At 37.9% G+C, this 12,716-nt stretch overlaps 2 protein-coding genes across 7 annotated transcripts in view; one reads left to right on the forward strand and one right to left on the reverse strand.

Moving 5' to 3' along the window:
* LOC117575875 (sex determination protein fruitless) overlaps positions 1–12,716 on the forward strand; it is a 108,824-nt gene that overhangs the window by 15,710 nt on the left and 80,398 nt on the right. The gene's annotated exons all lie outside the window — the stretch shown is intronic.
* Positions 8,171–8,627, reverse strand: LOC127566177 (odorant receptor 59b-like). The gene is made up of 2 exons (XM_052007978.1): positions 8,303–8,627; positions 8,171–8,239 (listed from the first exon to the last, which is right to left on the reverse strand). Exons 1-2 carry the CDS (start codon positions 8,546–8,548, stop codon positions 8,171–8,173), a joined length of 315 nt encoding a protein of 104 aa, XP_051863938.1. The 5' UTR covers positions 8,549–8,627.

The following is a 12,716-nucleotide window of genomic DNA, read 5'->3' on the forward strand; positions in this document are numbered from 1 at the left end:
ACTTCGACTCTCCACTCTCAACGATCGCCCTGTCTTAGCAGCGAGTGCTGTGCTGCACATGCGTGCCGTTATGGTTTATTTAATGCGTTTTGAAAGTGCATTTTCATGTTCGATGAGATTGATGAGAAAATTTGATTTATTTTTTCTACGTATTGCTTCACATACGAGTCTCTGTCCGAGTGGAGTTGTATTCTATTATTTCTTCTCTCCCTCCATTCTAATTGCAACTAGTTTCGCTGGACTCTCTTTATTGCTCTTTTTCTCTTTTCGGCCTGGCCATTGGGCCATCGACTGTCAGTTACACTTGCAGTTTGCGGCATTTTGTCAGAGGGACAGTTAGAAAAGGCCGACTCACAGATCGGCATTCAGTCTGGCATTCACTGCCATAAATGGCCGGCCATGGGAAATGCGATGATGCAGTTTTTTCATTGCCTCTACTCAACCTTAACAATTGCCTGGGAAATGTATCGTATGCACTGCTTAGGATGCCAAAGCTGGGATTGGCATTGACATCGGTATGGGGTTAAGGATGGGGTTGTAGTTAGCTTGGAAGTTTTACTTGGATTGGCTTTGCGACGGGATCGAAGCGTGCAAAAATTGTTTGTGCCTTAGAAAATGTTTGAAATTAATCCGCATATCTTAACTGCAATCTATAATCTCTATACGCTACGCTTTATAAACTTTTTTACATCACAGATTAATGATGATTAATCAGAGATTCAAGTAGCGATCGTAAAAATCGCATAAATTAAGTTGAAAGTTATTATATTATATCCTCATCAATTTATAATTTCAAATAAACTATTTGCACCTGGGAAAAAATATTAGTAGGCCTAACTATATTCCCAGATGAATAGCAATTCAATATGCAGAACACTTCCTTGTCCATAAATTTGGCGACGCTTAATGCGACCATAAATGCAAGCAGCAGTAAGAAAGCGACTTTGTTGCCAATATTAGTTACGCTGCCCAATTAATTACATGATCGTAAAACATGTATTTCTAAGCGTATTGATAACGGAGATAAAGGCAGTATAAAACGCCGAAGCCGCTGCCACAGTTGCAACAGCCACTGCCACTGCCACAGACAGCTGTGTTGCAGGTATCAATAAACGCGTCGTTAACTGCCGCAAGAGAGCCACTACTATTCGTTATACCATAACTGTGCTCCGATCATGAGGTCTGCTTATTACATAAAATTCACACACCACAGGGGAGGTCAAGCATAGCTGAAGTAGATTGCCATCGAACGTGTCGCCTCATTTGCTGTCTGCTTCTCTGTCTGCTTGACTGTCTGTCTGTCTGTCTGCCACAACTTGCATAATGTTTATTAATGCGCAAATTTTTACGATGCGCTGCCCCTTTAACGATGCCTTTTAACGATTGTGCTGCCAGGACTAGGCCCACAACAGCGTCAATAGCTATTCAATAGGTACAGCACAGCATCTTGTTGTCGTTCTTGGCTGTTCGTGTTGTTGTTGTTGTTGCACAATCGCTTTTAGGCCTTAACAGCATTTTTATGGCCCATGTGGCCATCGCAGTTGGACGGCTGACCAGTTGCCAGCCGTCGCTTACTGTTCTTTTGCTGCAATTTAAATTGCAACAATTTGCAATTAGCCACGTTTGTGCTCCATTTTGTTGTCGCTGATTCTTGTCAAATGAGCCGGCATTGCCATCGCTTTTGTTGTTGTTTTTCTTCTTGTATAACGGTCACAATGTTGCCGACGCTTGGCAATTAAATTTTCTATTTTCTATTTGCCATTTAGTAGTCACCGAGAAGCTCTCGACGTTGTATTTCCATTAAGCATTTGATGCTGCCACTCTTCAGGTGTTGGCCGAAAAAGTCTCTGACAGCACTTTGAGCGGGCACCACCCACAAAAACTAGGCAGGTTTTCGGACTCTGTTTCTTAGCTGACCTTGACCAAGTAAGTTGCTTGCAACTTGAAGTTTGGGTGTGGTAGCAGCCGGTGCAAGTTTTGCTTTAACGAAAAGCTGTCTGCAATAATTTTAGTTAAATTTATGTTCAAGAAAATGGTAATAGAATTTGAAGTACGTCAATTCATTTCGATTATTACACGATGACAAATATGCTGATTACAAGCTTGAGCTATTATGCTCAAATTTGCTGTTTATTAAATTCGCCTCGAGTTCGTTTCATGGAATACTCACTTTAATAGCTTCTTTTGATGCTGCTCTTGGCGACTGCTCAAATGTCGTCGGCAGTCGAAGTTAAGTAATAACTTGGCCAGCCTGTAATTCCGTTATACTAAGCTGTGCCACCCTCGACGCGTTGCAGCTTTGTAAGCTGCAATTTGATAAACGTGACGACATTAATGCCGCTTAAAGAGCGCCCATGACGCGATGCCGCGTTGTCGTTGATGATGCTGAAAAGCTGATTCTAAAGTTGATGCTTCAAGTTGAGTTTCTTTTGCCAAGTTGCTGGAGTATTGATAGTTACACGATAAAGTCAGGGACAGCTTTGTGTTTGCTCTAAGAAAATTCTCTTTTCAAAGTCACAATGTAACTTTCTTTAATTTGCTACTTGAGTGAATTGAACAAAGTACTAAAGTGCAAATACGAAAAAGTTATAAATTTTCAATAAGTTATGTAAAACGATCAGCCAGATTTAAGTTTTGCACAATGGTCATAACACTGAAGGCAAACTTGGCCACCTGCAAATTGTAAGTTGTGTGTTAGAATGCAGCATAAATTTAGACTACAATTGTACTCACATTAATATTGCTGTTAACTGAGATAGGAATAATGCCCCCTGCGATGAATATAATTGGTTGTTGCAAATTCTGCATAAATATCCTCAAAGTTAACTTGTATTTGGGTTCAGCATCGACCCAGTTTGACTGACATAAGATATTGGATAATTCCTCGCAGTCATCGACCAGTGAATCACAAAAGTAGCAGAAAGGAAAAGTCTCAAGCATGACACCAGTGAAAAAGACAATCGATGAAATGGCTCGAAATATGTTCGAGAAGTACAAAACGTTGATTAAAATAATTCCCAGCACAATGCCAATCAGCAGAAATTGCACAAATATTGTGCGCGACATAACAGGACGCATCAAGTCACAGGCACTGCATAAAAATTGAAATATTATAAATTCTATAAATATTCAGATAGCTTACTTCAATATGTATTTGTGATCTATAATGCAAACAACCAACTCTTCGTAGTTTTCAGCTTCAGTTTTGTTTGGATCGGTGCGCAGGTTGCGTATGTGATCCTTTAGTATGTCAATGTGAGCGCGAAAAATTGTTATGAATACAATAGCATAAACATCCCACACAAGTGCCTCCATCACAGCAGCAGAGAGCAGAAAGTATTCAATGATTGAGTGCAACCAAAAGAGACCCACACCATTCTGCCAATCAAAGAGGGGAAAGTAAACCATCCACGGCGGTTGACCAGTCAATACACCTGCCACAAACACCGATGCCGTATATCCCAGATAAAGTATGCTATAGAGCAGCACAATGTAGTTGCATTTGGCCACAGCCTTGTGCACCTTGTGTCGATCGCTATCGTTCTGCAAACGATCATCGAGTTTGTCCAGCACCGATTCTGTTTGATGAAGCCTCTGCAGGCAGAATAATCCAATGATGCTCTTGATCATAGCTCCAACTGTGTTTGCAGATATTTGTAGGACTCCTAGAAAAGCGCCAGCTGTAAAACTCTTAAAGTTCAGAACAAGACTCAAAAAGAAACCAATTGGCAAATAAGCCAATGTTACGCCGAATATAAACAGTGCCCATATTAAGTTAACACATCGATTTGTATCTGGATGCGGCAATATCCAGCCGTAGAACTTCATAATCCGGTACAAATAGGCACAACATTCTCTAGAACGCGCACGAACTGAAAGGGGTGCTGTATGCGTTCCTCTGAACATTCTGGATAGTTCAAATATTACTATTGATATCAAAGCAATTGCACTAGGCTTTTATATTGCCAGCAGTGGCAGGAAAACAGTGTGATTCAGTCAGGTGGCGATGAAAGCGACCTTCACGCCTATGAAACACAATTCTGCCCTGTTATTAGCAAAGGCGTGAAAAGTTAGTATCAAATATCATTCAACTGTTTTCATTTGTAGGATTTGCTTTAATTAAGTGTAAATAAAATCGGTTCTTAAAGACAAAAATAATCATCACAACTATACATAGAAATAGTGGAAAAATAGTTGTCTAACATTTAAAATCATTAAATAAATTATGATTGGAAATTTATTGAATTTACTCATCAAATTCATATATTCACTTAAATGAAACTATGCAAGTCTATGTTGCTATTACCCAATTCCAGATGTCAAGTCTCAATAACATAATCTCATTGAAGAAAAAATTGCAAAATTTAAATGAAAATTTTATTATCTTGGTACAAACCTAAGTTGAGCTAGAAGGTGAAACTGAGATTCAAATTTACTATTTGGATTATAAATCTTCGCCGTCATTATTTCTTCTATACTTGAGTTAAATCGAGGATACCTTTTTTGTGCACATTTTTATTTACATCCACGTTTGATTTATAATTCTACTTTTTTATTAGCCATAATTTCGTATGAAGTATACATTTATTGCATTTTAGTATTCTTAATTTACACGCAAATTAAATATAAATTTTATTTCAATGTTTTATCTGAGCACTCGTCAATGGACTATATATTTTTCTGCACCGCATTAAATCGCTCAGCCAGATTCAGTTGTCTCACTACTGTCATGACGCTGAATGCAAGTTTGGCCACCTAAAAAAGATATTATTTAAGAATGCAGCTACTTGTTAGCATGATATTATAAAAACGTCTTCTTACTTTAATGTTGCTTTTCACTGAAATGGGAAAAATTCCGCCAGCAATAAACATTATTGGCTGTTGCACGTGATGCATAAAAATACGAAGTCCCGTTTTGTACCTGGGCTTGGCATCGATCCAATGTGAATGTCCCAATAAATTGGACAACTCAATGCAATCCTCTGCGAGCGAATCGCAAAGGTAACAAAAGGGAAATGTTTCCAATAATAAGGCAGCGATATATAAAAAAGATGTGATGCCGGTGAATATATCCGAGAAATACCAAAGATTGATCATAGTGAAGCCCAGCAAAACACCAACTAGTTGAAATTGTATAAAAATTGTATGCGAAATAATTGGACGCATTAAATTGCAGCAACTATAGAAAAGAAAATGGAAAATCTAAATCAGAAAATAGTATTTTTTAATATTATGTCTTTACTCACTTGATAATCGACTTGTGATTCAAGATGCAGCTGACAAGTTCTTCATAATTCTCAATTTCAGTCCTTTGCGGATTAGTTCGCAAATCGTGAACATGATCCTTTAAAATAGAAACGTGAGCTCGAAATATAATCATGAATACTAAAGTGTAACTATCCAAAATAAGAGCATATATCACAATAACTGACACGTCGATGTATTCCAAAATTGAATGCATCCAAAACAAACATTTGCTTTTGCGCCAATTGAAGAATGGATTGTATATCAAAAAAGCAGGTCTTTCACTAGTCACTATGATCAAGGCCATCACAACCATGTAGGACGAGTAAAGCGCAGCGTAAGCCAAGAAAATGTAATTCGCTAATGCCACAGCTTTGTGAATTTTCCTTCGATCGTTGTCATTCTGCAAACTTTCGTCCAGTTTATCAATTTCTAATTCTGTTTTACGAAAACTCGACATAGAACTCAGAGCCATGGGCGCCTTCAGCAACGTTGCCACCATATTAAGACCCAGTTGCAATACTCCAAGAAATTCACCAGGTGTCAAATATTGAAAGTCGATAATCAGACTCAAAGCAGATCCAATTGGCAGATAAATTATTGACACCACAATTGCCAGGCCTGAGCAACACAAATAAGCATATCGTGGTATTCCTTCTTCTGGGGGCAACCAACCAGCGAATTTCATAACGCGATACAAATATATGCAACAATCGCTAGAATGTACTTTAACACTCAACGGAGCTGGATATATAAATCGAAATATTTCCTGCATTGCGAAAACTTGCGAATATACTCTTCTAACCATCTCGTGTTCAGAAAGCTTTTATACTAAATTGTCAACCACCAATTTATTTGCATGTGTGAACTGAACAGATGTCTAATTACCTTGGAACTTATTTGGGCTAATTTATTTATGATCAACTTGCATTTAAAACATAATAAAAACCAATGAAAGTAGCTCCTTTAAAATTACAATTCCCAATCTGATATTGTGTACTCAAGCATTTTATTTTCTACTATATAACGATTTTTGACTATTTAAAAAAAAAAAATCTAGGTTGTGCCTTTGCCATGTTGCATTAATGCAGTCATATAGTAATTCTTATTTAAACCTATCGGCTAAATTCATTCGCTGTACTATGGCCATCACACTAGCAGCAAATTTGGCAACCTGAAAATTTGAGTATATTACTATAACTTCTTTAATTGTGTAACTTATCAACGACTCACCTTGATATTGCTGCTTACGGAAACGGGAAAAACGTCTCCGGCAATAAACATAATTGGCTGCTGCAGATGAAACATGAAAAACCTAAGTGTTGTCTTATATTTGGGTTCAGCATCGATCCAATTCGATTGAAATAATAAATGTGGCAGATCATTGCAATCAGCTACAAGCAAATCGCACAGATAACAGAACGGAAATGTCTGCATTAAGATAGCTGCCACAAATATCATCAGCGAGATGCCACGAAATAAACTACTGAAGTAAAAGACGTTTATCAGAGTCACTCCCAACACAATGCCAATTAGCAGAAATTGTATAAAAATTGAACGCGATATGACCGAACGCACAGCGTTAGAGCAACTGTGAAAAATATTAATTAAAAATACAATTAATGTCCAAAAAATTTAGATAAACTTACAGTAAAATCGATTTGTGATCCAGGATGCAAGCGACAAGTTCCTTGTAGTTCTCAGCTTCGGTTTTCAGTAGATCGGAGCGTAAGGTGCGAATATGACATTTAAGCACATCAACGTGACCCCGAAATATAATGACACAAATGACGGGAAATACATCGACAATAAGAAGCAAAGTTGCCATAAAAAACATGAGATAATACTCAAATATTATCTGAGCACAAAGGAGACCAAAGCTTTCACGCCAATCGAAGAAGGGATTGTAAACTAACCAAGGAGGCTTACTCATGATCACACCACTCAATAGCATAAATATTGTGTAAACACTATAACATATTCCATAAATTAAGAAAATGGCGTTGCATTGAGCGACTGTTTTGTGAATCTTGAGACAATAAAAATCACTATCCAAGCGTTGATCCAATTTATCGAGAATGGATTCCGTCTCTTGTAAATAGGTGAATAAATTGAAAGCCCCAAAGACTTTAACAGCTCCTCCGATTATGTTGACGGATATTTGAAAAACGCCAAGGAAGTCTGCCGGAGTCAATCGATGTAAGTCAAAGACAAGACTGAAGAATAATCCCGCTGGCAAATAAATCCCAGGAAAAACGTAAGCCCAGCACATTCGAAATAGATGCACAATTCGATTGCTTTCCTGATTGAATGGAACGCATCCCACAAATCTCATCGCGTAGTACAAAGAAGTGTAGCTCTCCTTCGAATTAACGCGCTGAGAGAGAGGCGCTGTATAAGCTAGTTTGAATAAGTGAAACATCACACTTGGAACTGCTGAGACATGAAATAATGTCTTCGGTTTATATACAAAAGAAAATTGGCAGTGAATTTTGCTAATCATGTGACTCGTCCAGATGTTTTTCTTAGGCTGCTTTAATCAATAACCATTAAGCCTGCACTCTGCAAAATGGTAATTTGGGAATAGCAATAGAAATTGCTTTATTCAAAGGGTTAATTGCAACATTGGATAGTAAGAAATTATTATCACAATTAAATTTACGAACATTTAGTCTACTAAATGCTTATTAAATCATTTTTGGAATAAGGTTAAATAATCCAAATATGTAATTAGGGATTCTTGGGCTATGGTGAATTGGGAATAGCAACAGAAATTGCTTTATTCAAATGGCAACTTTCCTAATGTTTTTATAGCAAACTTTATTAGTTTATTACATGTTTTCAAATTCATTACAAATCTTATATTCATTATTAGAATAAAATTTAAAAAAAAAAAACATATTAATTATTATTTAGATATCCTTGCTTATTTAAGGCGTTCAGCTAAATTCATCTGCTGCACTACAGTCATTACACTGAATGCAAATTTCGCCATCTAAAAAATGTGAATTATATTATAAAGATCAAAATATTTATACAAGCTCGAACATAGACCCACCTTAATGTTAGTACTCATTGAGATCAGAAAGATGCCCCCAGCGACGAAGATAATCGGCTGTTGCAAATTGTGCATAAATATCCGCAGGGTTGACTTGTATCTGGGCTCAGCATCGATCCAGTTCGACTGACCCAATAAGTTGCACAAGTCATCGCAGTCTTCGACTAGCAAATCGCATAGGTAGCAAAAGGGGAACGATTCCACCAAGATGCCAGCAAGATAAACAATAGAGGAAATGCTATGCATTATATCCTAAAAGTACATTATATTAATCATGGTCACTCCCAGCACGATGCCAATCAGAAGGAACTGTATAAATATGGTTAGGCTCATAAAGGGTCGCATCAGGTTGCAGCATCTGAAATAAGAAATTGCTTTCTATCAAATCGAAATTTTGCAGTTTTAGAGCTTACTTAATGATCGATTTGTGATCTACGATGCAGTTAACTAAATCTCTGTAGTTCTCCTCCTCAGTTTTGTACGCATCACTGCGTAGCTGACGAATGTGATCCTTGAGCACATCGACATGAGCTCGAAATATAATTAAAAATATAACGGGACAAGCATCGACAATTAATTCGATTGATGCCATCAAGAACATTATGATGTACTCCAGTATCGTTTGCATCCACAAGTGTACGAAGCTATCCCGCCAATCGAAGAGAGGATTATAGATTAACCATGGTGGTTGCCCGTTGAATACACCCGTCAAAAACACTGACAGGGTGTAACCCAAATATAATCTGCCGTAAACCGTAAAGACGAAATTACAATTGGCCACAGCTTTGTTGATCTTTCGACGATCGCTCTCGCGCTGCAATTGGTCATCGAGCACATCAAGAATCAATTCCGTATCGTTCAGACGTTTAAGCAAAACAATTCCCATAATATTCTTGACCATCAATCCAATGACATTCAGAAACACTGGAAAGACGCTTAGAAACTCTCCAGGTGTGAACTTCTTAAAATCCATAACCAGGCTAACGGCAAAACCAACGACTAAATAGAATGTTGAAAAGCCAAATGCCAAACATGACCAAATTAAATATACATAACGCTTTGTACCCCGGCGAGGTGGCAGCCAACCAACGAACTGGATAACCCGATACAAATAGGTGCAACACTCCCTGGAACGCACACGAACCGACAGAGGAGCAGCAGAAGTTAGTGCGAATAAACGGGGCATTGCAGGTGTGACTATTAGAAGCAACAGCGCTAAACTAATTGTTTATTTTAAGTCAACACGAAGTCAACTAAAATGCCTAACAACAGTTCAGTTCTCATGAATTGAAGTGAACCGTTGACGCCCTTGAAATTCACTTGCCCTTTAATTAAGCATGTCGAACAATGTCAATTTTATTTCAATGAATATTTACTTTATTTTAAAGCTAAACACTATCCAATTAACTACCAAGTGTGTTTTGTAATTATACGGAGCCTTTGGTCATCAAACTTTAAAAATTGCCAACACGAATAGTGTCGAAAGTTGCGAATTTAAATATGATTGACTTTTAATATCCACCAATTTGATTAATATCACTTAATTTCACTTCAATTAAGTACTACACAAGCTCAGCACATCTGCTCCGGATCACATGGAAGTTGTTTGCCAAATTGTTATAGATTTAGTCTACAAGTGCAGCAAGTTGAGTTCAGTTGATGAGGGTGCGTTCAAAAGAGAAAGTTGTTTAGTTGGCAGAAAATAGATGACCTTTAATCGATGTACTTAAAAATTGATTCACATTGATGATATGCATCAGCATACGAGATGAGCAGCAAACGGTGTTGCAACAGTTTGCCAGTTACAGTTACGAGTGCAAAACATTATTAGCCCCGCTGCCATTGAGAACAACATAATAAGAAGAAGAACAACACGGCGTCGATTTGAACAACAACTGCAAGTGGCCGCTTAATGACTTTAATAATCCTGTCACCGATCATTAAAAAATCTCTGTGAACACACAAAAGAAATTCCATGGCAGCTCCAATCAAAATAAAGTACGCGCTCTTCCTGCCCATATCGGAGAGTGGAGAGTGTACAGAGAGTGTTCTGACTCTCTGACTCTGTCTCTGTGACTCTCAGTCTTCTGACTGCTGTGTTTCGGGGGCAGCTGAGATGGCAGCCAATTACAGTGAGGCCAGAGACAATGTTGGCTAGTAAAAAGAAAAAAGCAAAAATAGAGAAACACATTCACATTGAAAAGATCTGGACGGATCGTTTGTGACGATCGTAGTGCTGCGGTCTCTCGTCTCACATGGTATTCAAATTTTAACAACATTTTAATGATAACTTCAGCAAACATTAAAACTCATTCAGCCATAATAAACATTAATAACACTTTAATCCAGCGGTGTGGCAAGAAAGGGGGCCAATGCTGCAGCTGCGCCAGTGCTATCAAAATAATCAGAGGAGAGGCAAGAACTGCAAAAACAGAAGAAAAAAAAGAACAGAAACAGTGCAATCGTGGACTGTGGCCGCTAGCTTGGTATAAATAATACTAGTAGAGAAAACTCGTTGTTGCCTGGGCGCGTTGTAAGGCTATAAAAATGCATGTTTGCTAAATCAATGCAAGAACTTGGGGGCATGGCAGCAGCAGCCACAGCAACAACAGCAACATCACCATCAGCAGCATCAGGCATTGGCAACCAAAAGCGTCCCACATGCAGTATCTTGGACCTAAGTGTGTACGAGTATCGTTGCGAATACTCGTACATACATAGAGCTATGTAGCTGGCCACCTTTCGCTTGGCATCCTTCGTTTGGCAACTTGGCGGCTGTGTGCGATCTTGCCACTTACGTAGGCCGCGTGTGGCAGGTTGCCGTTGCCCCGTTGCTCTGTAGCTCCGTTGCTTGCTTGTTGCATTGGGCCCAAGCCCCATACCAAGGTCTTTCTCGCTCGCAGGCCAGATCATTTTGCTTCCTAGTTGCTCCTAGCAGCTCCATGTAATTGTGTGTTCACGTGTGTATGTTTATGTGTGTGTGTGCGTACGGCAGAGGAAGCCATTCGGCTGCCTAGAGTCGAGGTTTGCCCCGTTCTTTGACTGGCTCAGAATGTCGCTGTCCCTTGGTCTTGACGTGCGCAATTGGCTAATTTAATTATCAAGTACAACTTGCAACACGCTTTAGAAAATGGAATTAAATAATGTAAAACTTAATAAATATATACAAAAATATAGTAAAATAAATAATGAATATATTAGAAAAATATATTAGAATTTATGTAAAAATAACGAAAATATATATTTAATACTAATATATATTTTAAATAAAATTTAAATTGATTAAAAAAGTTAACAAAAAATATTCTTAGAAAATATATTCTTTTTTTTATTGCTTCAAATTGATGAGGTTTTATATAACTTTTCTATTAAAGAATTCAAATCCATTTAATTAATTAAAAGTTTTAAAGTTTCGAAAATGAAATTATATATTATGAAAATCAATTCTAAGTATATTATTGGTTTTTATAAAATTAAAAATTCAGTAGTTCAGAAAAAGACGCATCTATAAAAATTAATTAAATTAATTAATAAATACTTTGATGTATTATATTTATAATAATAACACTTATTTTGTTATTTAAAACAACGAAAAATAAAATAATTATATTTTAAGCAAAGCTTTGCTTTTTTTTTACTTTTTCAACATATTTAAGTGTTTTTTTATTATTCTGAAGTGCATATCTTTTGTCGGCTTTGTAGCTTATTTTTTGCTATGGATTCTATTACTTTTATTTCACTTATCAAGCAAACATGTTGCCATTGCACGGCCCCCTACCGCTAGCTTGGCCATTGCCAGAGGAATAGAAATGGTGGACTGTGGTCCGGGGTCCGCTATCTTTAGTATGGTCGCATCCCATGGCTTATGAGTGGTCGTAGGTTCGCAGCAGCAAGAGGAACATTTAAAATCTGGTTAGCTGGACCGGTCGGTCGGTCGGTTGTCTGGCATATTTAAAGGTTATGTGTGTGGAGGGCTGGAAGCCAGTTTAGCCGTTTTGTGGCTGAGTGTGGCTTAAGTGGCAAGCTGCGTAATAAACATAAAATTCAATTTTCATTAAGATGTTCGCTAGATCCCTTTTGCATTTACCGTTAGTCAGAGGAAAAGCAAAAGAAAGCCATTCGCATAGGGCTTAGCGAAAGAGAATTATTTCAATAATGAATTCGCGATAAGCTGGACGCAACTTGCTCGTTTACTATTTGTAGCTAAGAATTTTCACTTTACAGCAGATGGAGGGAAGACTGTATGTATGTATGTGTGTGGATGGATGGATGGAAGGTGATCCCAGCAGGAACGTCAATGGCAGGCCCGAAGGTTCTCAGCACTCAAGTGCGCAATTTTCTCACATGGCAGTCGCAAATCCAACAACGAATACGAATGCGAATACGATTACCAAAGACGAAGACGACTGCGATT

Source organism: Drosophila albomicans, chromosome 2R, assembly GCF_009650485.2.
Source record: "Drosophila albomicans strain 15112-1751.03 chromosome 2R, ASM965048v2, whole genome shotgun sequence".
Lineage (NCBI taxonomy): Eukaryota > Metazoa > Arthropoda > Insecta > Diptera > Drosophilidae > Drosophila > Drosophila albomicans.